We start from the raw sequence: 26,693 nt of genomic DNA on the forward strand, positions 1-26,693 counted from the left end.
TGTTTCTTGCAACAGGCTGCAATCTCTTTACAAGTTTGTTCTAAATCCTGCGGACTGTTGGGTAGTCTGTAATATAGCCCCATTAATGTGGTCATGCTTTCCTTATTCCTCAATTTCACCCATAAATCCTCAACTAGATGAGTTCTCCAGTCTGTCCTGGCTGAGTACTGTGTTACATTTTCCCTACCACCCCTCTCCCATTAATCCCTCCTGCTCTATCGTGTCTAAAACAGAACCCCAAAATATTGAGCTGCTGGTCTTGACCCTCCTTCAACTGTCTCCCTAATGGCTACAATATCATAATTCCATGTGTTGATCCATGCTCTGAGCTCATCTGCCTTTCCTACAATACTTCTTGTGTTTAAGTATATGCTGCTCAGAACATTAGCTCCACCATGCTCAACCTTTTGTTTCCTTACTTTGTCAGACACCTTAACAATATGTGCCTCCACAACCACTCTAGTATCTGTTCTGGCACTTTGGTTCACACTCCCCTGCAACTTTAGTTTAAACCTCCCCATACAATACTGTACTAGCTCAATGATCTGAAAATCTCCCTCCTACACCAACTCCTTACCCTCATGTTGAACTGTGTGGTCTTCTTATTTACGGCCTGACTAACAGGTGGCATGGTTCACAATACTGAGATCAAAAACCTGGAGGTCCTGTCCTTAAACTTAGCACCCAAGTCCCTGAACTAACTTTGCAGAACCTTACCCCCTTCCTACCTATGTTATGGCTATGACCTCTGGCTGCACATCCTCCCACTAAGAAACCCTGAAGTCTCGATCTGAGATGTCCCGGACCCTGTTTTCCATAAGGCAACCTACCATCTGGGAATCTCATTCTCATCCACAGAACCTCCTTTCTATTCCCATAGAACATTACAACACAGAAACAGGCCTTTTGGCCCTTCTTGGCTGTGCTGAATCATTTTTTTGCCTAGTCACACTGACCTGCACCTGGACCATATCCTTCCATACACCTCTCATCCATGTACCTGTCCAAGTTTTTCTTAAATGTTAAACGTGAGCCCACATTTACTTCATCTGGCAGCTCATTCCACACTCCCACCACTCTCTGTGTGAAGAAGACCCTCCCCCCATGTTCCCTTTAAACTTTTCCTTTTTCACCCTTAACCCATGTCCTCTGGTTTTTTTCTCTCCTAGCCTCAGTGGAAAAAGACTGCTTGCATTCACTCTATCTATACCCATCATAATTTGATACACCTGTATCAGATCTCCCCTCATCCTTCTACGCTCCAGGGAATAGAGTCCTAACCTATTCAACCTTACTCTGTAACTCAGTTTCTGAAGTCCCGGCAACATCCTTGTAAACCTTCTCTGCACTCTTTCAACCTTATTAATATCCTTCCTGTAATTTGGTGATCAAAACGGCACACAATACTCCAAAATTTGGCCTCACCAATGCCTTATAAAACCTTACCATAACATTCCAACTCTTATACTCAATACTTTGATTTATAAAGGCCAATGTACCAAAAGCTCTCTTTACAACCCTATCTACTGGTGATGCCACTTTTAGGGAATTTTGTATCTGTATTCCCAGATCCCTCTGTTCTACTGCACTCATCAGTGCCTGACCATTTACCTTGTATGTTCCACCTTGGTTTGACCTTCCAAAGTGCAATACCTCACACTTGTCTGTATTAAACTCCATCGGCCATTTTTCAGCCCATTTTTCTAGCTGGTCCGATTCCCTCTGCAAGCTTTGAAAACCTTCCTCACTGTCCACTACACCTCCAATCTTTGTATCATCAGCAATTTTGCTGATCCAATTTACCACATTATCATCCAGATCATTAATATAGATGACAAATAACAATGGACCCAGCACTAATCCCTGTGGCACACCACTAGTCACAGTCCTTCACTCAGAGAAGCAATCCTCCACTACCACTCTCTGACTTCTCCCATTGAGCCAATGTCTAATCCAATTTACTACCTCACCATGTATACCTAGCGACTGAATCTTTCTAACTAACCTCCCATGCGGGACCTTGTCAAAGGCCTTACTGAAGTCCACGTAGACAACATCCACTGCCTTCCCTTCATCCACTTTCCTTGTAACCTCCTCAAAAACTCTAATATGTTTGTTAGTCATGACTTACCACGCACAAAGCCATGTCGACTCTCCCTAATAAGTCCGTGTCTATCTAAAGACTTATAGATCCTATCTCTTAGTACTCCTTCCAATAATTTACGTACTACTGATGTCAAACTTACCGGCCTATAATTTCCCGAATTACTTTTAGAGCCTTATTTAAACAACAGAACAACATGAGCTATCCTCCAATCCTCTGGCACCTCACCCGTAGATACCGACACTTTAAATATATCTGCCAGGGCCCCTGCAATTTCATCACTAGTCTCCTTCAAGGTCCGAGAGCATACCCTGTCAGGTCCTGGGGATTTATCTTCTCTGATTTGCCTCAAGATAGCAATCACCTCCTCCTCTTCAATCTGTATAAGTTCCATGACCTCACTACTTGTTCGCCTTACTTCCATTGACTCCATGCCAATTTCCTTCATAAATACAGATGCAAAAAACCCATTTAAAATCTCCCCCATTTCTTTTAGTTCCATACATAGCTGACCACTCTGATCTTCAAGAGGACCAATTTTATCCTTTTGCTCTTAATATACCTGTAGAAGCTCTTTGGATTATCCTTCACCTTGACTGCCAAAGCAGCCTCATGTCTTCTTTTAGCCCTCCTGATTTCTTAAATTTTTTTTGCACTTTTGGTACTCCTCAAGCACCTTCTTTGCTCCGTTTCCTATACATGTCATACATCTCTCTTTTCTTCAGGAGCAGGGAGGTTCTACTGCAGTTGTACAAGGCCTTGGTGAGACCGCACCTAGAGCATTGTGTGCAGTTTTGGTCCCCTAATCTGAGGAAAGACATTCTTGCCATAGAGGAGTACAAAGAAGGTTCACCAGATTGATTCCTGGGATGGCAGGACTTTCATATGAAAAAAGACTGGATCGACTAGGCTTATACTCACTAGAATTTAGAAGATTGAGGGGGGATCTTATTGAAAAGTATAAAATTCCGAAGGGATTGGACAGGCTAGATACAGGAAGATTGTTTCCGATGTTTGGGAAGTCCAGAACAAGGGGTCACAGTTTAAGGATAAAGGACTGAGATGAGGAAAAACTTCTTTACCCAGAGAGTGGTGAATCTGTGGAATTCTCTGCCACAGGAAACAGTTGAGGCCGGTTCATTGGCTATATTTAAGAGGAAGTTAGATATGGCACTTGTGGCTAAAGGGATCAGGGGGTATGGAGAGAAAGCAGGTACAGGATTCTGAGTTGGATGATCAGCCATGATCATACTGAATGGTGGTGCAGGCTCGAAGGGCCGACTGGCCTACTCCTGCACCTATTTTCTTTGTTTTTATGTTTCTTTATCAGAGTTCCAATATCCTTTGAGAACCAAGGTTCCTTATTCTTATTCACTTTGCCTTTAATCCTGACAGGAACATACAAACTCTGCACTCTCAAAATTTCTCCTTTGAAGGCCTCCCACTTACCAATCACATCCTTGCCAGAGAACAATCTGTCCCAATCCACGCTTTTTAGATCCTTTCTCATTTCTTCAAATTTGGCCTTTTTCCAGTTTAGAACTTCAACCCGAGGACCAAATCTATCTTTATCCATGATCAAGTTGAAACTAATGGTGTTATGATCACTGGAACCAATGTGTTCCCCTATACTCACTTCCGTCACCCGTCCTAACTCATTTCCTAATAGGAGATCTAATATTGCATCCTCTCTAGTCAGTACCTCTATATATTGATTTAGAACACTTTCCTGAACAGATTTTACAAATTCTAACCCATCTAGACCTTTAACAGTATGGGAGTCCCAATCACTATGTGGATAATTAAAATCCCCTACTATCACAACTTTATGTTTTCTGCAGTTGTCTGCTATCTCTTTGCAGATTTGCTCCTCCAATTCTCGCTGACTATTGGGTGGTCTATAATGCAACCACATTAATGTGGTCATACCTTTCCTGTTTCTCAGCTCCACCCATATGACCTCAGTAGACAAGCCCTCTAATCTGTCCTGCCTGAGCACTGCTGTAACATTTTCCCTGACTAGCAATGCCAACTCCCGCACCCTTCATCCCTCTGCCTCTATCATGTCTGAAACATCAGAACCCTGGAACATTAAGCTGCCAGTCCTGTCCCTCCTGTGGCCAAGTTTCACTAATGGCTATAGTGTTGTAATTCCATGTGTCAATCCACACCCTCAGCTCGACAGCTTTCCTCACAATACTCCTCGCATTGAAATAGACACACATCAGGAGATTATTACCACCACACACAACCCTTCTATTTGTGCCTTTGCATGAACTTCTAACATTATTTATTTTCAACCCCTGCTCCACTATCTGCTCTGGCACTCTGGTTCCAATCCCCCTGCAAATCTAATTTAAACCCTCCCCAATTGGACTAACAAACCTCCCTGCAAGGATATTGGTTCCCCTGTAGTTCAGGTAACCCGTCTGTCTTGTACAGGTCCCACCTATGATCCTGAAATCTGAAACCCTGCCCCCACAGCAGTTCCTCAGCCACGTGTTCATCCGCCAGAGCATCCTATTCTTACCCTCACTGGTACGTGGCACAGGTAGCAATCCTGAGATTACCACCCTCGAGGTCCTGCTTTTTAACTTTCTACCAAGCTCTGTATACTCTTCAGGATCTCCTCACTCTTTCTTCCTACGTCATTGGTACCGATGTGTACCATGACATCTGTCTGATCACCCTCCCATTTCAGAATGCTGTGCATGCGACCAGAGACATCCCTGACCCTGACACCCGGGAGGCAACAAGCCATCTGGGAGTCTCTGCCACGACTACAGAACCTCCTCTAACTATCGAGTCCCCTATCACTACCACTCTCCTCTTCCTTCTGCACTGCAGAACAGACTCAGTGCCAGAGATCCGGCTGCCGCAGCTTGTCCCAAGTAAATCATTCCCCCCCCCCCGCCCCCAACAGTATCCAAATAGGTATACTTGTTGAGGGGAATGGCCACAGGGGAAACCTGCCCTGCCTGCCCTTTCCCCTTCCCTTGCCTGACGGTAACCCAATTATCTGTGCCCTGCTCCTTTGGTGTAGCTACCTCCCTGAAACTACTATCTATAAACTCCTCATTCTCCTGAATGATCTGCTATCAAATCCCCTATCACCATAGCTTTCCTCTTCTCCCCTCTTCCCTTCTGAGCCACAGAGCCAGACTCAGTGTCAGAGACCTGACTGCTGTTACTTTCTTAAACACCCTAGATTTTTTACTGTGGTTTCAGATGGTATGGCCTCCACAGAGCCCTGATCTCAACACCATTACCTGAAGAGACAAAAGCAAGTGAGACAACTAAAGTCTACAGAAGAACTGTGGCAAGTTCTCCAAGATGCTTGAAACAACCTACTGACTGAATTTCTTATAAAACTGCACGACAGCATACCTAAAAGAATTAACGTAATTTTAAAGGCAAAGTGTGGTCTCATCAAATACTGATTTGATTCAGTGGGGTTTTTCTTTGCTGTTGCTGCGTTTCATAGTAATTGTTTATAGCTGGAAACTTTTCCTTTCAATATTTTTGTAAGCATCTTCACTTTACAGAATTTTTTTACATATGCGTAAGACTTTTGTATATATTGTATTGTGTAAGTAGTATACATATTGATCGTATAAGCATACTAATCAAGTACAAGTTCAAGATTATTGACATTCATACAGCTAAATTAAACAATGTACCTCTGGTACCAAGGTGCAAAACATAATACAAATTTCACAAATAGCACATAAATAATATTAACAGATAAAAATATGTTCCGTAGATGTACGAGTTGATATAAAGTTCATATACAACATATAGCTAAATATACAACAGTAAAATGCTACTGGCACTGTCATAAATAATGTGTGTTGGGTGGTAGCAGGGTGTTCAGAAGACTGCTAGTTTGCCTGATAACAATACTCCTTTGGGCGGTCTTTTGGTGCAAAGATGACTTGCTTTTTCTTTAGTTCTGTGGATGAAACCTATATGAGGCCAGAGGTGCTTGACAGAGTGGTCGGGTCATTTCCAACTGATGCTCTCTTTCTGCCATTAACTGAGCATATCTGTGTACTCTGAATGCATGTACACAAGGTTTCCAGTGCCATCTGAATGCTGCTTTCCTACTTTGGTCATGGCCAGGGATCCTCAGGAGTTAATGGTAGGGTTATGCTTTCTCAAGCAGGCTTTGGAAAATTTTTCAAATCTTTCCTGTCAATCAAATTATATTTAGCCATTTCTAAGAGCTCAGAGTAAAATATCTGTTTTGGGAGTCTGGGGTCGAGCATAGAATCAATCTAGCTTTCCCGATTGAACCAGCTAAGTATAATTAGGGTCCTCCACCCATGCTTCTGAAGTTACCTATCAGATTTGTCTCCTTTCTTGAAGATGGGCATGATGAAGGCATATTTAAGGTACTTGGAATGACGCCCCTCTTCTCAGATATGGGATAGTGTATTTATAACTGAGGTCCCTCTTCACAACACTTCAGAATTTTATCAGGGATATTTTCTGCTCCTGAGTCTTATTTAATGGGCAGTGACCAACACTGTCTTTGTTAAGTTCATAAAGAGATTCTGCAGATGCTGGAAATCATGAGGACCAAGCACAAAATGCTGGAGGAACTCAGGAGGTCAGGCAGCATCTATAAACATTACTCTCTATAGATGCTGCCTAATTTACTAAGTACCTCCAGTATTTTGTGTTTGATGTTGTTCATTTGTTGTCAGTGAGATGGGCTCTTGGGTGTTTGGGCAAAAACTGTATGTGCTGAAGATTCTGTATGTGTGAAGGTTTCATTGAGTATTGAGCCTTTTGTTTACTCCCTATCTGCTCTTTAAGTCACAAGTTATTTCTTGGATGTAAACCTTCTAGTTGTTTTAGAGATGTTTCTTTTTCCTTGAGATGTAGCTGAGCATGGAAAATGCCTGAAGAAGTGTTTTAGACAATAATCAATGCAAGGGTCATTGGTACATGTCATAGCATGGGTAATGGGATATCATTATGATTCCTTACTCAAGCATGATGGAATCGAATTGGTACCAATGCCTTGAGTTGGGTCTTCACCTTGAGATCTTGTGCGGGTATCTGTTTTGTCAAGACCTGTACTGCAAGCGTGTTGTCAGAATTCTGTTGAGAGTTCTCCTTCCTTGCTGATCATGCCTTGATGGAGAACAGTATCTTGTTTAAACCTCAGTACTGAAATTGTCCAGAGGATTGATTTGATTACCTATGTTCTATGATTACCTCTAGAATGAGGCCAAGGATTCTTCAAGCCTGTCAAGTTCTCTTTGACTAAATCTATATCTTCCAAGGGTAAGGTATAAGGGCTACTGATGACTGAGGAATGCCAGCTCTTGTATTAGTGTGAGGGTCATGAGATATTCACTTTACCCCAAAGGAGTGATGCTGAGACCATGAACTAGCTCACTCTGTCATCAAAACATGCCCCATCAAGATAGAGTTCCAGAAAGTGTGCCCACTACATTTTTATTTAATCAGATGAGGTTTAACATCACTGGCATATGTTGTGAAATTAGTTGTTTGTGGCAGCAGAACAGTGTCATACATAAAAAACTATAAATTACAATAAGTATATACATATAAAAGTTACATTAGATAAGTAGTGCAAAGAGAGAGAGAAAACTGAGGTGGTGTTCATGGTCTGCTCAGACATCCGATGGCAGAAGGAAAGAAGCTGTTCCTGAAACATTGAGCATGTGTCTCCAGGCTCCTGTACCTCCCCTTAATATTAACAATGAGAAGACAGCATTTCCTGGGTGATAGGGGACCTTAATGATGGATGCCACATTTTTGAGGCTTCACCTTTTGAAGATATCCTCGATGTTGGGGAGGCTAGTGCCCATGATGGAGCTGGCTGAGTTTACAACCTTCTGCAGCTTTCTTCCAATCCAGTGCAGTAACCCCTCCATACCAGACGAACATGTAACCAGTTAAAATACTATCCACAGGATGTGTAGAAATTTCCAAGTGTCTTTGAGGAGTGACACACCAGTTCTCCTCAAACTCCCAATGAAATATAGCCATTGTTGTGCCTTATTTGTAATTGCAACAATATGTTGACACCCAGGAACTTGAAACTGTTCACGCTTTCCACCTCTGATTCCTTGATGAGGACTGGTGTGTGTTCCCTCAACTTCCCCTTCCTGAAGTTCACAATCAATTCCTTGGTCTTACTGATGTTGAGTGCAAAGTTGTTGTTGCAACACCACTCAACTAGCTGATCTATCTTGCTCCTGTATGCCTCCTGTCATCATCTGAAGTTCTTCCAACTATAGACGTATCATTGGCAAATTTATAGATGCCATTTATGCTGTGCCATGCCACACAGTTGTGGATGTAGAGAGAGTAGAGCAGTGGGTGAAGCATGAATCCTTGAGTTGTGCCAGTGTTGATTGTCATCAAGGAGGAGATGTGACTTCCAATCCACACTGTGGTCTCTCAGTGAGGAGGTGAAGGATCCAGTTGCAGCGGGAGGTACACAAGCTAAGTTCTGGAGCTTGTTGATTAGAAATGAGCGGTTGTCAATAAACAGCAGCCTGATATAGGTATTACTAATGTTTTGGTGATCCGAAGCTGAGAGGAGAGCTCGTGGGGATTGTAAGCTGTCCATCTCCTGCCCATCATGTCACATCCATGTCTAGTTCACAGCCTATTCCCTTCACCTCTGTTACCTTTGATCTTCCACATCCCTGAATCTCTCCATGAGTATTCAACCACTCTCTGTTTTAGATTAGCTGCCAGATGTTAAGTTCTGGAAACGAAACTTACCCAAGGGGTTGTCCAAAATGGTCTGTTGACATTTGTCCTGTGTGTATATACAGAGTAACATGGCAACAGGGACCATCTTGCTGGCCCAAAGTATCTGAGATTAAAGTGTCACTATTGCTTGTAGGATTGGCCCTGGAAGGCTGCCCCAGGATGCCTTGAAAGTTTTGCCTGTCCCCAGTTATAGAGAACACAGAACATTACAGCACAGGCTTTTCGGCCCACGATGTACTGCCGAAGTTTTAACCCACTCTAAGATCAATATCACACACACACACATATACTTAAGAATTTTGCACAGAACTGTATTTATAATTTAAAAACATTAAACATTCTGCAGTCTCCAGAGAGACATGTAGACTGGATTGAGAAGCAAGTAGAACCAGTAGAACAAACAGTTCCCAAACAATCAGTAAGTTTAGGACAATGAAAACATGCCCTGGATTTGCTTCCATCTCAATGGGGAGATGCCAATAAATCCATTCTTAAATCCAGTATTTACCAGCAAAATCAGCCATTGACAATGAAGAAGTTGCAGGAACTCTGAAATCGAAACAACGATAGTTGGTAATACTATAGTAGGCACTCAGCTGTGTAGAGAGAGAGAGAGAGAGCAATTTTGTTTCAGGTTCAGGACCTTTCCTTTGTCAGCATTCTCTGTTTCTAAATTAAGCCACTGTCATTCACAAGCGGCAAAGGACAGCAGAGTTATGCAGAAGGTAGAGCTCAACAACCCACGTTCAGCAAAGTCCGCCAGTGCTAACCACGTGAGGACCATGTTCTCCATGTGTCTCTGTGGGTTTCCCCTGGGTGCTCCAGCTCCTCCCACTTTCCAAAAAAAACATGTTGTTGGGTAGGTTGTCTGCTGTAATTACTCCATACATATAGTGGTGGAAGAAATAATGGAGGATTGGTGGGCATGTGAGAGAGAAAAGGTTACTGGGAAATAAATGGAGAATGTTTGCTCTGTGCTGGTAAGGCTTTGAAGGGCCAAATGGTTGCATTCCATGTCATAAGATGAAAACAGAGACACAAGATACTGCAGATGCTGGCATCTGGATCAACACACAAGGCACTGGAGGAACTCAATGAAACAAGCAGTATCACTGGAGGAAGATGCACAATTGTCATTTTGAGCCAAGAACCTTCATTCGGACTGACCTGATATGAAAGTTCCCCAACAGGTACTAATTCTTGCAGGGGATAGACATGAGAACTCAGTGAAAATGATAAAGGGTGTATGGGGTGTCTAGGGAGGGGTTGCACCTCTGATGAGGGGGCCTGCCGTGCCCTGTTCAGGGCAGCTCATCCACCTTTGGTCCCCACCTGGCGCTCAGCTTTCACCTGTAGCTCCAAGTAGTTGTAACACGTGCAGCGGCCACACCCCGGTAAACCATCTCAGCAGATGGGCCAAACCAGGGGAGGGTAGCCATTGGGTCTTCAACCCTCAGTGAGGTAGGGTATCGTCTATCCCAGCATGAGAAGTCTGGCCCTGGCAGATTGAGCGGAGGAGACTGATCAATGGTCCAACGGTCAAGAAGGCAAGCCAGCAGGCGTTGTGGAGTGCTAAGAGCACGACAAGACACTTGGACGTCCTGGTCATCCACTGCAGCAGGAGAGGTCTCCAGCCATAACATTTGTCCGTGCCACTGGATCAAGGTCTCTTCTGTCGAGAGTGGGATTGTTCCTGTGCAACGGCTGTTCCACTTAAAACTCCATCACGCACAGGTTTCTGAAAATTGAGATACAGTGTGGAACAGGCCCTTTGAGCTGCCCAGCAACCCCCGATTTTAACCCTAGACTAACCACGGGCCAATTAACTTACCAACCTATTAACATCTTTGGATTGTGGGAGGAAACGCACACGGTCACAGGGATAAAGTACAAACACCTTACAGAGTGGCGGGAATGTGAGACGTTAACTTATCTCACCACAGATCCTGCCAGACCTGCTGAGTTTCCACCATTTTCTATTTTTATTAAAAACACTATACAGTATGTATTTTCAACTACATCTTCCTCTGAGGTCCTTTGTCTTTAACACCTCAAAATATTTTTCCATTTAACCCATATTTCTTGTGCCTTCCCAAATGCATTACTGTACATTCAACTGCCATTTCCACTCCATAGACTGGAACATCCACAGCCTCCTGCTGTTTAAAGCCTTCCTTTTCACTGTTAGTACCCAGACGAATTTAGAATTGTATATCAGCTTCTTCCTTGTGCTCTTGGAAAGCAGGATACCATGATGAAGCCTCAGCTCACCCGTATCCAGTTTCTGAACCCCTGTACACCAAGCTACTGGAGTTGGAGGGGCAGTGACAATTGTGAATGTCTTGAAGTAGTGGTCGCCAACCCATCAATCGCAATTGACTGGTCGATCTTTGAGACTTTCCCAGTAGATCCAAAAAAAAAATTGAAAAATAAATACACAAATACTGTTCAGAGATTGTTTCCGGGTTGCGGGGTTTTAGTTCTGTTCTTTCTGCCCAGTGCGCATGTGTGTAGCTCCCCCACCACGCGCTGGTCCTCAACCACCGGGCCGCAAGGAAACAATATGAGTCAGCTGCACCTTTCCTCATTCTCTGTCACGCCCACTGTGTCATTACCCAAGCGTGCCAGGAATCACCGGTTGGCCTCGGGTGGCCGGCGAGAAGTGCCGGTTGCTACCGGCCTGGAGCGCGGACAGATGGGCACCGCCTCTAGACCTGTTCAGCACACCAAATGTTGGTGGGGAACCTGGTGCTAAAATATTCACAGATGACCTAATTCGGGCTCAGGGTTTCATAAGCAGCAGAGCAGCTACCTCGCTGCGATCTACTGAGACAAACTTTTGTTGGCCGATAGATGCTACAAGGTGGGCGGGCACATCCTGTCACACTCCTCGCCCGGTCGGTCGGTCACTCTCTCCGAACTGCGACCGCCGCAGCCCTGGTACAGGAACAGACGCACCTGGCCAAAGCGGCGGGCGGGAGGCTGGAGCTCGAGACCAGAGGCTGTCTAATGAGGCAATGAAGCCCTCAGAACTGTTTTGGCACCTTGAGTCCAAGCGCCCTGCACTTAAATACAAACCCGCTGAGTTTTTTCCCAGCGGTAAAACCGTGAGCTAGTGGGACAGAAGCTAAGCCATGTAAACTAAATTGCGGAATAGACTGGACAAATCTATTCCTGCTTCAAGTATCGCTGTATTCCGGTCGTGTTTGACGACCCCACCACCACCACGTTGGCCGGTCCACAAGAATATTGTCAACGGCGGTGCAAAAAAATCATGGTGACTCCTGGTGTTCATACATTATTTCTACTTCCGGGTTGCGGGGTTTTACTTCTGGTCTTTTCTGCTCCGGTGTGCATGTGTGTAACTAATCGATTTGGAGTCGATCTTGTCTTTCAGTAAGGCCGAGGCAGGGGATCTTGGGCTTAAAAAAGTTGGTGACCACTACCCGAAAGGAAGGAGAAAAATGTAGTCCTGAGCTCTGCCGGAACTATCCGAGCGTTAGCGGAGGGACCCGAGCTCTGCCGGAACTATCCGAGCGTTAGCGGAGGGACCCGAGCTCTGCCGGAACTATCCGAGCGTTAGCGGAGGGACCCGAGCGCTTGCCGGAACTCCCGAGCACTGGCGGAGGGATCCGAGCCCCGCCGAGAGCTACCTGACCGCTTGAGAACCGGTGGGTGGCCTGTTGCTCCACTCTGTTATGGAGTCTCACAGTTTGGAGACTGAAGGGGAGATCCTCCACAAGTCGCCAATGATCCATGGGAAGGAGCAGCTCCGACATGGACACAAACCCGCCGTCCTGCTGCCCGTGGTGAGTGTCCTTGCGGGGCCCAGGGCTTTTTCCGCAGCAGCAGCAGCAACATCAGCTCGCCTCTCCAGGACTCAGGTTAGGACTGGAGCTGGATCTTGCGGCAGCTTGGAGGGCGGTGACGGTGCGATTGGGGTCTTCCCCCCTACACCACTGCTTCCCCTTCCACCGGCCGACCCATCCCCTGCCGCCCGTCCTTTTATAGTGCTTTTATAACGTGGTTGGCTAGGGATTTACACCCAGCGAGAGTGAGGGTACAATAGTGGAGTTACTCGTCTACACTGTATGTCTCATGTAGGTGTAACTGCGGCTATTCCCTTATGGCAGTTTGGGAGGTGCTGTTAGAGGAGTCGGCTAATAACTGCTGAACGTTTTGTGGATGGTTAATCAGCAACATTGTTAATCAGAGACCTGCTCTTGTCGCCACTGTATCTGTGTGGCTGGTTCAGTTGAGTTTCTAGTCAGTATAACCTTTTAGATGATGACGAGGAACTTAGTTATGGTAAGTCACGGGTAGGTAGGTAGACTTTATTTTGTTGGCGGCGGTTGTCACTTGTATTTCTGTAATATAAATAGTATTTGCGACTTATCAGCCCATGCGTGAATATTGTTTTAGTCTTGCTGGATGCAGATCTGGAATGCTTCAGTTTTTGAGTTGCAAAAGAATTGGTTAACTTGTGGTGGAAGGTATGTCATTGATGAAAGAACTGAAATGGCAAGGCATAGTGCACTTGTGAAGAGCTTTTATAGTGATGTTCTCAGTCTAGATGATTCAACAACAAGAACCACAACTATCTTGCTTTTTGTTAGGTGTAACATCAGAATGTTTTCGCCCTGATGTCCATTTGACTTCAGTTTTATCATTTTTTTGCAAACAGAACATATATGGGCAATTTTGTGGTAGCTGGATAGAGGTTGGTGATGTAACAATACTGGAACAGCTTTTCTTGATGTGTGGCATATGCTGGATTACACCTTTCCTCTCTTATCAACAGAATTAGATTTGTCCTGTAGTTTTGTGTGCTGTTGGGTCGATGCCAGTTAGCTGTTGTACTGGAAGATGTGGCTGCAGTGTGTCTTTAACCCTACAGCAAGGATTTTGTGGCCTTTTGCTGTATCCAGTGCTTTCAGCTGATATTGCTGAAGTAAACTGTATAGGCTGAAGGCAGATTTCTGTGAATCAGGCATCTCAGGAGGAAGCTGAGGTGAATTTTATCTGGTGAACATGGATACAGGTGCTTCAGCCTTGTCCTTTCCACTCCTGTTAATTCTTTTTGTTATTGAGCGTGGGATGGTTTCAGATTGGCTCCTGCCCATTAACCATTTAATTGCCTATCACCATTCAGGGCACTGTTGTAGGACAGGAGGCCTGTGATGTGACCCTTCCATTGTGAAGTGACCTGGCCCTTTCTATTGCATAAAGATGAGAAAATCATGCTGCTTTAGTTGTTTAGTCTGATGGGGTTGGTGTCTAATTTTTAATCTATGTGTTCTTGCAATAGTGAAAATATCTAGAAGCCAGGTTTGTAGTCATTAGCAGGTTCATTTGGGGACTTGAGGGGAAATTTCATTCTTTGGAAATAATTACGATAAGGAAAATTGCTGCCGTGTAGAGTCGCCGAGATAAATAATGTAGGTGTGCATTTAAGAAGATCTTGTAAGAGCAGGAGGAACATTGTGTGGTGTGAATGCTGCTAGAAAATTGGCTTATTTAATTTATCTTTGCCTTTGTAGGATTTTAACGATTAGATGTAACACAGTAGTTACGGCACAGCTGAAGGATGGGAGTGCAGTTCTGGTCACCACAGTGTAAAAATGATATGAACATTATAAAAGATGCAGAACAGAGTCATAGGATTTTTTCTGGGCTGGAATGTTTCTGTTATTAGGATTGAATTAGCTGGGTTTATTTCTTTGAACCAGAGACTGGGATCTGAAAGATATATGTAAGTTTATGGTGAGTGAAGATCAGGTAGATTGTGAAGAATCCTTTCCCCACAGTTATATGTTACAAAGGAAATACGTTTAAAGTAAGGGGTAGGAGAGTGGGTATAAGGAGGAATACCTTTCACCTGGGATGTTGTGCAAATCTGGAATGTGCTGCCTGAAAAAATGGTAGAGGTTAATACTCGCAGCATTGAAGAAGTATACAGATTAATACTTGAAGTACCATGATATAGAAGCTGATGGGCCAGATGGGAGAAAATGAGATTAGTACAAAAAGGTATTTGATGGCTGGCATGATCATGGTGGGTTAAAGGGGTTTTTCCATGCTCTGTGACCCTGACTCAAATCCATTTCCAATTTCTCTGCACAATTTACCAGTCATGCTTGGTGTGGGCTAAAAGTAGACATTTCATTTGCTCGTCATGAACTTGCCTTTAAGTAGTTTTAACAGAAGCTTTTGGAAAATTAGCTCTTGGTTTGTCACTAAGTTGATTTTTTTTTGCTAGTTATTAATAGGAAGGCCAATAAGGAACACCCTTTTGTTAAATCCAGAGCAATATTAAGTGTTGCCTGCTTAAGAAGTGGAATCATTTTGAATTAATGAGAGTTACATTTTTTTTCCTTTGAATAGTCCACAAGCAATCATTCTCCAGAGACGTCTCTTTCTCCAATAGACACCATGAATTCTCTTTCCAATTTTGAATCGGAAATGGATCATGATGGACAGGGGAATTATTCTCTTTTCCCAGCCCTCGATAATGTGACCATCTTGCCTGCAAACAGTGAAGCACTAGAAGCGTAAGTTTTGTTGTCAGTGATTTCATTTTAATGGTGGTTGTAGGAATTTTTTTTAACCACAAACTGTCTCTTATTGGGAATTCTGAATACAATTTTTCATGCTTACTAACCACCCTTTTCTCTCATCTTTTGATGGGGTATTCTGGTCAATGCTTAACCTTAAGTCAGCATCATTTCACAGGGAATTGTTGTTTGCAGGATTTTCTGTGTCCTAAGTTGCAATTACATTTACCTGCAATCAATTCCTGATGACACTTCAAAATTGCTTTATTACCAGTGACACATTTTTGGGGCATTCTGAGTACTTTTATTTCAAATGTTTGCTGATTTTTTTTTTTCCCTTTCAGCTCCAATCAGCTGAGCACCAATATCCTGTAATATTAGGCACATTAAAAAGCAAAAAATTTGAAAACCTAAAAGACATTTAAGACCTGCTGTTTCCCTAAAAAGGTAAATAAATGGATCCATGTGTTCATTTGGTGGGCAAGCAGTCTCCCTGTTTAGAAATGGGCATAATCCATCCCTATCTGATGCTGCCTCACACAGGGGACAGGTCGATTTCTCACGAAATGCAGTTCAGACTTTGCCAGAAAATGTTGGAACATTATGTCATATCCAGTGTAAATTACCTTGGAATTTGTGAGCTGAGTCATACTTTGAGAAAGAGCAGGAACGCTGATGGAAGAACATTGGACGTATGAGGGGAAGATGTCTTGGAATTTAGCAAAGTTAAGACTGAAGCCTTTGGTTGGGTTGAATATGCAGTAATGTGGAATGCAAAGACCTTGGGATTGATGGGTGTTTAGAAAGGTGTGAGATCCAGACTGAGTGTGCTAATTGGTGGAATTTTAAACATTATCTACAGGAAGAATATACATAAGGCTGAAAGAGTGCAGAGAAAATTTACAAGGATGTTGCCAGGACTTGAGGACCTGAGTTATTGGGAAAGGTTGATTATGTTAAGGCTTTATTCCCTAGGATGTAGAAGGTTGAGGGGAGATTTGATAGAGGTGTACAGAATTTTGAGAGGTATAGCTAGGGTAAATGCAAGCAGGCCTTTTTCACTGAGGTTTGGTGCGGCTACAACTAGAGGTCATGGGTTAAGGGTGAAAAGTGGAATGTTTAAGGAAACATGAGGGGAATTGTCTTCACTCAGAGGTGGTGAGAGTATGGAATGAGCTGTCAGCGCAAGTGGATGCAGGTTCAGTTTCAACAGTTAAGAGAAATTTGGATAGGTACGTGGATGGGAGGGGTATAGAGGACAATGGTCTGGGTGCCGCTCGATGGGACTAAACAGATTAACTGTTTGGTACAGACAAGGTGAGCCATAGGGTCTGTTTTTGTGCTGTAGTATTCTTTGACGAGATTCTGAAGATGTTGGAAATCTTGAGCAACGTGTACAAAATATTGGAGGAAGCTAGCATGTCAGGCAGCAATTATGGAGTGGAGTAAAGAGACAATGAGACAATACTGAGACCCTTCAAAACATTGACTGTATGTTCCCCTCCAGAAATACTGCCTGACTTGCTAAGTTCCTCCAGCATTTGGTGCATGTTGAAACTGATGGAATCTGCCTTTTAATGGGAGCAACTTCACATAGTTGTTTGCTGGGGGAGCTCAAGGAAACCTCTTGGAAAATCTTTACTCATTATTATTTTCTGTCAGCTTATCTGAAGCCTTCCTTCTCCTGAGTCTATGGCATGGATCTAGGCCATTTGCCCCACAACACAGTGTTGATCAGTGGGCATCCATCTGTACTAATCTCACTTTATAGCACTGGGCTCTCTAGCCTTATAGACTTGTGTATTGAAATTCTTGGCTAGACCCTTCTCAAATGCTAAGATCTCACTACTCTCTGGGTGAAAATGTTCCCCCTCAGATTCCATCTAGATCTCTTGGCCCTAAATCCAAATTAACTGCCATTTACCCTCTCAGTACACCCCGTTATTTTATATAGCTTAATTATGTTCCTTCTTATCAGTCACCCTAGAACCAGAGTGGAAGCAATAATCCTTACTCTGAAGGGACTAAAGAGGATACAGTGCAGATATACATACATTGTGAAATCAAAGTTTGGAAAATCCTTGAATCTTTTACTGAATTCACAAGGTAGTTGCTTTTTTATGACAGAGCTTGGACTAGAGTGTCTGTTTGAAATCTGCTTTGACATTCTAATGGTGTGGCCTTACCTATCATGGCTGACTGAATGTAGTTAGAACCTCATTTCTGAGGATGTTGAAGATGATTGTTCACTTATTCTTCTGGTGAATTTGGAGGATTTTGTAGCATCTGTGATTGTTCAGTGCCTTGAGATACCTGTGTAGTTAGTCCAGGTCTCAGAAATATGTTGGAAAGTTGCGAACACTGCTACCCAGGAGCCATGTACAGTGTTTTCTATCAAGTTTGAAGTCTACAAACACCCTTTCCCTCAATTGATCAGGGTCATTGCTGATATATTCAGTGTGATGGAAGATTTCATCATCAATACCTGTCTTCACTGTGAGTGACTCTTGATTGTTTAAGAAGTTCACATTTTCTAGAATCTTGCCATGAACCCAATGGGCATGCATTTAAGGTGAGATGGGGTAATTTTAAAGGTGATGTGAGAGGCAAGTTTTTTTTTTACACAGAGTAGTGGGTGCCTGAAATGCAGTGCCTGAGATGATGGTAGAAACATTTAGATAGGTACAGGAATGTGAGGAAAATAGAGGGATTTTGTACCTTGTGTTTGCATAAGGGATTAGTTTGGTTGGCCATTTGATTTATAATTTAATAGGTTCTGCACAACATTGTGGTCTGAAGGACCTCTTCCTGTACTGTTCTATGTTGTTCTGATGGAAGGAAGTTTAATGAACTTTGTTCTGAATATGTGCTTTGATAATATTGCTGAAGCCTGACCATTGCCCTAAGGTACTCCTGCAATCCTAAAGTGAGGATGAAATGCTTCCAAAATTATAGCAATATGGGAGGGATATTTATGGCTTTGAGAGAAAATTTGGTGAATAAGAAGTTTCTTTACCCATGTTTGACCTGACACCATGAGACTTCATGGAATCTCGAGACAAAATCAAGGATTTTCAGTGCTACCTAGTTTTGTGCCACTGCTCCACTTTCTGTCGTGGTTTGGCCCAGAGATTAGTTTCAAAGGAAAAGGCTTATAATTTTGTCCAAAGTAAAAGCAGCTTACTTGAGGACCTGGAAAATTTCACAATTCAACAATGGGGGAAAGGAAAAGTAGAATGTAAGAGTAGTCAAGTGTAAACATAATAATCTGGGAAATTCTTAGATACGGGCCCTCTCTGGGTTATATACACTTGGCTTAGACACCCATACACAGGAACGAACTCCCATGACTATTATAAAAATTCAAACAAACCAGTCTTGCGGGGGGGATAAAAACTTAGCTCAGTAAGTAGTCAGTCCTCATCTGCAGATTCCGCATGTGCGGATTCAACCAACCGCAGATTGGGAAAACCCGGAAGTTCTCATTCCAGCACTCGTTGTTTGAGCATGTACAGACTATTTTTCCTTGTCATTATTCCCTAAACAATACAGTATAACAACTTTACATAGCATTTACATTGTATTAGGTACTATAAGTAATCTAGAAATTACTTAAAAGTACAGGCGGTCCCCGGGTTATGAATGAGTTCCATTCTTGAGTCCATCTTTAAGTCGGATTTGAAGTCAGAACAGGTACATCCGGTATTATTTAGCGTCAGTTAGTCAAACGTTTTTCTTAGTATATAGTACATATTTTACCTTTCTATGCAGATAAAACACTTAAGAAACATATGGATTTCAAAAATTAATTCACTGCGTTGCTTAGTAATAATTGTAGCTTTCACCGGGGCAGGGCCTTTCACATGCTCCATTAAAATTGTTCCGATTGTTGACCGACTGTAGCCTAACGCTTTTCCAATGACCGATGGCGTTTCACCTCTTTCCAATCGCTTTATTACTTCCACCTTATTTTCAATTGTGATTATTTTCGTGAACAGAAACACTGCGGATTCAGAGCTGTACCGCCGGGTCCTAATGTCCACCGCACTGAGGCAGGTTAAATAAGGTCTGGGGTTCTGCTGGGTCCTAAAGACCACCGTACTTAAACAGGTTAAATAAGGGACTTGAGCATCTGCGTTTTTTGGTATCTGCGGGGGGTCTCGGAACCAATCCCCAGTGGATAAGGAGGGCCGACTGTACTGAGCAGCCTTATTGAACTTTACTTATCATGCACCCAATCCTTTCATCTTCTGGTTACTGAAACTAGCAAACCCCTTGTTTTGTCTGAACCAAATTTTAATCCAACTTGCCACTTACTTAAGGGTCATTTAAGTTTTTATTTTTATGACCACTGCCATGTTGGATTTCATTAATGGCTTTAAAGCCATGTAGCTTACCTTCTTCATTAACCCTCGTCAGAAAATTTAATTATCAGTCAGGCATGACATTCCTTACAATTCTATGCTGAGTTTCTTTGATAAACCCCGTTCCCTCTAAGTGTTGTTTTATGCAGCCCCATTGGATTTTTTCCAGCAAGTTGCCCAATGTTAGATTGATTGACCACTCTCCTGTTGATAGCAATGAAGCATTATCATCTTAAAGGTATTCACGTGTTGACATGGACAAAGGGAAATAAACTTTTTTTTATCTCCTCCCTAGCGAGCCAACATCTGATGTGAGTGACAAGCCAAACATGACGTGGTTGGATGCTGCTCAGGTAAGTGTCATTATTTGCCCAACTTTTCATTGGTATTGTCTGTTGCTGTTTGAGGTATGTGTAAAGCAGCATGTATTTCTTGTATCACTTTAGAACTATCTTTTCCCTGATTCATCCTGCCACTGCCATCTGCCCTGTGGGGTATACTTGTCCACTGATGTATTCTTACAATCATTAGTTGTTGGGTACCCACTCTCCTTGCCAATGATGACTGTTGTATACAACATTATTTAGAAGTATGAGATTACAGCTCCCTTGGTGATCTCAGCACCCAGAACATCCTTAACCACAGAATCCAAAACCACCCAAAATCATCTTTTCTCCAAGTACCACCCCCCCCCACCAATTTCCCTTGTATGGGAAATCAAATACCCTGGTCTACTTAGAACCATAGAACATTACAGCACAGAAACAGGCCTTTTGGCCCTTCTTGGCTGTGCCGAACCATTTTTCTGACTAGTCCCACTGACCTGCACCTGACCCATATCCCTCCATACACCTCTCATCCATGTACCTGTCCAAGTTTTTCTTAAGTGTTAAAAGTGAGCCTGCATTTACCACTTCATCTGGCAGCCCATTCCACACTCCCACCACTCTCCGTGTAAAGAAGACCCCCCCCCCCCATGTTCCCTTTAAACTTTTCCCCCTTCACCCTTAACCCATGTCGTCTGGTTTTTTTCTCCCCTAGCCTCAGTGGAAAAAGCCTGCTTGCATTCACTCTATCTATACCCATCATAATTTTATATACCTCTATCAAGACTCCCCTCATTCTTCTACACTCCAGGGAATAAAGTCCTAACCTATTTAACCTTTCTCCGTAACTCAGTTTCTCAAGTCCCGACAACATCCTTGTAAACCCTCTCTGCACTCTTTCGACCTTATTAATATCCTTCCTGTAATTCGGTGACCAAAACTGCACACAATACCCCAAATTCAGCCTCACCAATGCTTTATACAACCTCACCATAACATTCCAACTCTTATACTATATACTTTGATTTATAAAGGCTAATATACCAAAAGCTCTCTTTACTACCCTATCATCCTGTGATGCCACTTCTAGGGAATTTTGTATCTGTATTCCTAGATCCCTCTGTTCTACTGCAGTCCTCGATGCCCGACCATTTACCTTGTATGTTCTACCTTGGTTTTTCCTTCCAAAGTGCAATACCTCACACTTGTCTGTAATAAACTCCATCTGCCATTTTTTCAGCCCATTTTCCAGCTGGTCCAGATCCCTCTGCAAGCTTTGAAAACCTTCCTCACTGTCCACTACACCTCCAATCTTTGCATCATCAGCAAATTTGCTGATCCAATTTACCATATTATCATCCAGATCATTGATATAGATGACAAATAACAATGGACCCAGCACTAATCCCTGTGGCACACCACTAGTCACAGCCCTCACTCAGAGAAGCAATTCTCCACTACCACTCTCTGGCTTCTACCATTGAGCCAATGTCTAATCCAATTTACTACCTCACCATGTATACCTAGCGACTGAATCTTTCTAACTAACCTCCCATGCGGGACCTTGTCAAAGGCCTTACTGAAGTCCACGTAGACAACATCCACTGCCTTCCCTTCATCCACTTTCCTTGTAACCTCCTCAAAAAGCTCTAATATGTTTGTTAGTCATGACTTACCACGCACAAAGCCATGTCGACTCTCCCTAATAAGTCCGTGTCTATCTAAATACTTATAGATCCTATCTCTTAGTATTCCTTCCAATAATTTACTTACTACTGACGTCAAACTTACTGGCCTATAATGTCCCGGATTACTTTTAGAGCCTTTTTTAAACAACGGAACAACATGAGCTATCCTCCAATCCTCCAGCACCTCACCCGTAGATACCGACATTTTAAATATATCTACCAGAGCCCCTGCAATTTCAACACTAGTCTCCTTCAAGGTCCGAGGGCATACCCTGTCAGATCCTGGGGATTTATCTACTCTGCTTTGCCTCAAGATAGCAGGCACCTCCTCCTCTTCAATCTGTATAGGTTCCATGGCCTCACTACCTGTTTGCCTTATTTCCATTGACTCCATGCCAGTTTCCTTAGTAAATACAGACACAAAAAACCCATTTAAGATTTCCAGTATTTCTTTTGGTTCCATACATAGCTGACCACTCTGATCTTCAAGAGGACCAATTTTATCCCTTACTACCCTTTTGCTCTTAATATACCTGTAGAATATTGACTGCCAAAGCTACCTCATGTCTTCTTTTAGCCCTCCTGATTTCTTAAGTATTTTTTTGCACTTTTTATACTCAAGTACCTTATTTGCTCCCTGTTTCCTATACATGTCATACATCTCTCTCTTCTTCTTTATCAGAGTTCCATTATCCCTAGAGAACCAAGATTATCCACTTTGCCTTTAATCCTGACAGGAACATACAAACTCTGCACTCTCAAAATTTCTCCTTTGAAGGCCTCCCACTTACCAATCACATCCTTGCCAGAGAACAACCTGTCCCAATCCATGCTTTTTAGATCCTTTCTCATTTCTTCAAATTTGGCCTTTTTCCAGTTTAGAACCTCAACCCAAGGACCAGATCTATCTTTATCCATGGTCAAGTTGAAACTAATGGTGTTATGATCACTGGAACCAAAGTGTTCCCCTACACACATTTCCGTCACCTGTCCGAACTCGTTTCCTAATAGGAGATCAAATATTGCATCCTTTCTAGTTGGTACCTCTATATATTGATTTTAAAAACTTTCCTGAACACGTTTTACAAACTCTAACCCATCTAGACCTTTAACAGTATGGGAGTCCAACCAATATGTGGAAAATTAAAATCTCCTACTATCACAACTTTGTTTCCTGCAGTTGTCTGCTATCTCTTTGCAGATTTGCTCCTCCAATTCTCGCTGACTATTGGGTGGTCTATAATACAACTCCATTAATGTGGTCATACCTTTCCTGTTTCTCTGCTCCACCCATATGGCCTTGGTAGACAAGCCCTCTAATCTGTCCTGCCTGAGCACTGCAGTAACAATTTTCCTGACTAGCAATGCTATCCCCCAACCATCATCCCTCTGCCTCTATCACGTCTGAAACATCGGATCCCTGGAACATTAAGCTGCCAGTCCTGCCCCTCCTGTAGCCAAGTTTCACTAATGGCTACAACGTCATAATTCCACATATCAATCCACGCCCTCAGCTTGTCAGCCTTCCCCACAATACTCCTCGCATTGAAATAGACACTCCTCAGAAGATTATTACCACCACACACAACCCTTCTATTTGTGACTTTGCAAGAACCTTTAACATCATTTATTTTCACCTCTGCTCCACTATCTACTCTGGCACTCTGGTTCCCATGCCCCTGCAAATCTAGTTTAAACCCTCCCCAACAGCACTAACAAACCTCCCTGCAAGGATATTGGTCCCCCTGTAGTTCGGGTGTAACCCGTCTCTCTTGTACAGGTCCCATCTGCCCCAGAAGAGGTCCCAATGATCCTCAAATCTGAAACCCTGCCCCGTACACCAGTTCCTCAGCCATGTGTTCATCCTCCAGAGCATCCTATTCTTACCCTCGCTGGCACGTGGCACTTCATTTTGTTTCCTCTTAAACTGCGATGGATCTAAGCCATAGAAATCTCTGTGATATCCTAATTTCACCTAGAGTCACCCTGATTACTCCATTATCTACAGTACATCAGAGAACAGACAAAGGTCATGAGGTTCCTTAACTCTCTGCAGTAGTGGTGCCAGGCAACTGGAGGATAGCTAACATTGTTTAGGAAATGAGGTAGCTTTAAACTAAGTTATTAAGTCCCATTGGATTTGATTTAGTAGATGATTTACTGTCATCCATTCTAAAGAACAGTATAAGTCTTGATGTAGAAATACACAGACTAATCAGACTATACAGGTGGTAAAGAAGGAGTATTGTTTGCTTGCCTTTATAAGTCAAGGAATTGAGTACAGAAGTTGGAAGTTTCAGCTTTATAAAACTTGTCACATATAGAGTATTGCATTCAGTTTTGGTTGTCCCATTATAGAAAGGATGTGGAGATTTTGGAGCGGGCTCAGAAAAAGTTCACTAGGATGCTGCTTGGATTAGAGTGAATGTGCTTTAAGAAGCATCATGGGGAGTTGCAGAAGACTGCAGCACAGAAACAGCTCCTTTCGTCTATCGAGCCTGTGTTGAATCATTTAAACTGCCGTTGACCTGCACCTGGACCATAGCCCTCCATACCACTCCTATTGATGTACTTCCCCAAACTTCTCTTAAATGTTGAAATCAAAATTGCATCCTCCACCTGCGCTGGCAGCTTGTTCCACACTCTCACCACCTTCTGAGTGAAGAAGTTCCCCTCATGTTTCCTTAGATATTTCACCTTTCACCCTTAACCCATGACCTCTAGTTGTAGTCTCACCCAACCGTGTGGAAAAAGCCTGCTTGCATTTACCCTCTCTATACCCCTTATAATTTTGTATATCTCTATCAAATCTCCCATCAATCTTCTACTTTCTATGGAATAAAGTTCTAACCTATTCAATCTTTCCTTATAACTCGGGTGTCGGCAACATCCTTGTAAATTTTCTCTGCACTCTTTCAATCTTATTTACATCTTTCCTGTAGGTGACAGAAATGGCACACAATACTCCAAATTATTTCCAACATATTATACAATTTCAAAATAATATCCCAACTCCTGTAAGCTTTGAAGGCCAATGTGCCAAAAGCTTTCTTTGCTACCCTATCTACTTATGAAGCTACTTTCACAGCTTGGGTTGTTTTATCTGAAGTGGTGGAAGCTGAGTAGAGATCTGATAGAGGTTTATAAGATTATGAGAGGCATAGATGAAGTCAGTATAATTTTCCCACGGTTGAATTATCTAATACTAGAGCACATGCATTTAGTGTGAGACAGGGAAATTCAAATGAGATATGTGAGAAAGATTTTTTTTTTAACAGAAGAGTGGTGGGTGAATGGTGGAGACAAATATGATAGAGGTATTCAAAAGACTCTTAAATAGGCAGATGAATGTGCAGGAAATGGAAAAATGTAGATGTTGTGCAGGTTAGAAGGGATGAGTTTAGTTAGATAGATAGATAGATAGATAGATACTTTATTCATCCCCATGGGGAAATTCAACTTTTTTCCAATGTCCCATACACTTGTTGTAGCAAAACTAATTACATACAATACTTAACTCAGTAAAAAAAATATGATATGCATCTAAATCACTATCTCAAAAAGCATTAATAATAGCTTTTAAAAAGTTCTAAGTCCTGGCGGTAGAATTGTAAAGCCTAATGGCATTGGGGAGTATTGACCTCTTCATCCTGTCTGAGGAGCATTGCATCGATAGTAACCTGTCGCTGAAACTGCTTCTCTGTCTCTGGATGGTGCTATGTAGAGGATGTTCAGAGTTATCCATAATTGACCGTAGCCTACTCAGCGCCCTTCGCTCAGCTACCGATGTTAAACTCTCCAGTACTTTGCCCACGACAGAGCCCGCCTTCCTTACCAGCTTATTAAGACGTGAGGCGTCCCTCTTCTTAATGCTTCCTCCCCAACACGCCACCACAAAGAAGAGGGCGCTCTCCACAACTGACCTATAGAACATCTTCAGCATCTCACTACAGACATTGAATGACGCCAACCTTCTTAGGAAGTACAGTCGACTCTGTGCCTTCCTGCACAAGGCATCTGCACCGCCAGGACTTAAGAACTTTTTAAAAGCTATTATTAATGCTTTTTGAGATGGTGATTTAGATGCATATCATATTTTTTTACTGAGTTAAGTATTGTATGTAATTAGTTTTGCTACAACAAGTGTATGGGACATTGGAAAAAAAGTTGAATTTCCCCATGGGGATGAATAAAGTATCTATCTATCTATCTATCTATCTGTGTTGGCAGTCCAGTCTAGCTTCTCGTCTAACTGTACTCCCAGATACTTGTAGGTCTTAACCTGCTCCACACATTCTCCATTAATGATCACTGGCTCCATATGAGGCCTAGATCTCCTAAAATCCACCACCATCTCCTTGGTCTTGGTGATATTGAGACGCAGGTAGTTGAGTTGGGCATTTGATAACAAATTGAATTAGTTCTGAACAACATTGTGGGTTGAAGGGCCTGTTTTTGTGCTGTATTCTTCTATGTTCTAGAGCCAACCAGTGTGGATTTGAGAGGGGAAGGTCATGGTTGACTATCTTAGTTTTTTTTTGAGGATGTGACATGGAGGGTCAATAAGTACAATGTAGTCAATGTCATCTATATGAATTTCAGATAGATCCCAAGCCTTGGACTTGATCAGTACAGTAAAGCTCATAGGATCCATGGGAGAGGCACACTGGATCCAAAGTTGGCTCGGTGGCAGCAAGCAGGGGGTAATTGTTGATGGATAGTTTTACAACAAGTCACGAGGGCTCAAGATATGTGATTTTTCTCTGTTATTCTCTAATGATTTAGACAGGAAGGAGAATGATAGAGGAGTTTGCAGATGATACAAAATTGGCCGGATGGTACAGAGATAGGCCAGAGGTAGAAAAGTGATAAATGAAATTTTATTTGGGGCAGTG

General features: G+C 42.7%; 1 protein-coding gene across 4 annotated transcripts in view; it reads left to right on the forward strand.

The window, feature by feature from the left end:
- The first annotated feature begins 12,465 nt into the window (after window positions 1-12,465).
- The window catches only part of tbrg1 (transforming growth factor beta regulator 1), a 46,759-nt gene continuing 32,531 nt past the window's right edge, over window positions 12,466-26,693 (forward strand). The window contains exons 1-3 of one of the 4 annotated variants that reach the window (XM_073025095.1): window positions 12,466-12,750; window positions 15,251-15,417; window positions 20,080-20,137. In XM_073025095.1, coding sequence (XP_072881196.1) covers window positions 12,565-12,750; window positions 15,251-15,417; window positions 20,080-20,137 — 411 coding nt within the window. In that variant the 5' untranslated portion in view covers window positions 12,466-12,564. The remainder of the gene's footprint in view (window positions 12,751-15,250; window positions 15,418-20,079; window positions 20,138-26,693) is intronic. The other 3 variants (XM_073025096.1, XM_073025098.1, XM_073025099.1) reach the window with 3 other exon arrangements.

This window comes from Hemitrygon akajei, chromosome 21 (genome assembly GCF_048418815.1).
Source record: "Hemitrygon akajei chromosome 21, sHemAka1.3, whole genome shotgun sequence".
Classification (NCBI taxonomy): domain Eukaryota; kingdom Metazoa; phylum Chordata; class Chondrichthyes; order Myliobatiformes; family Dasyatidae; genus Hemitrygon; species Hemitrygon akajei.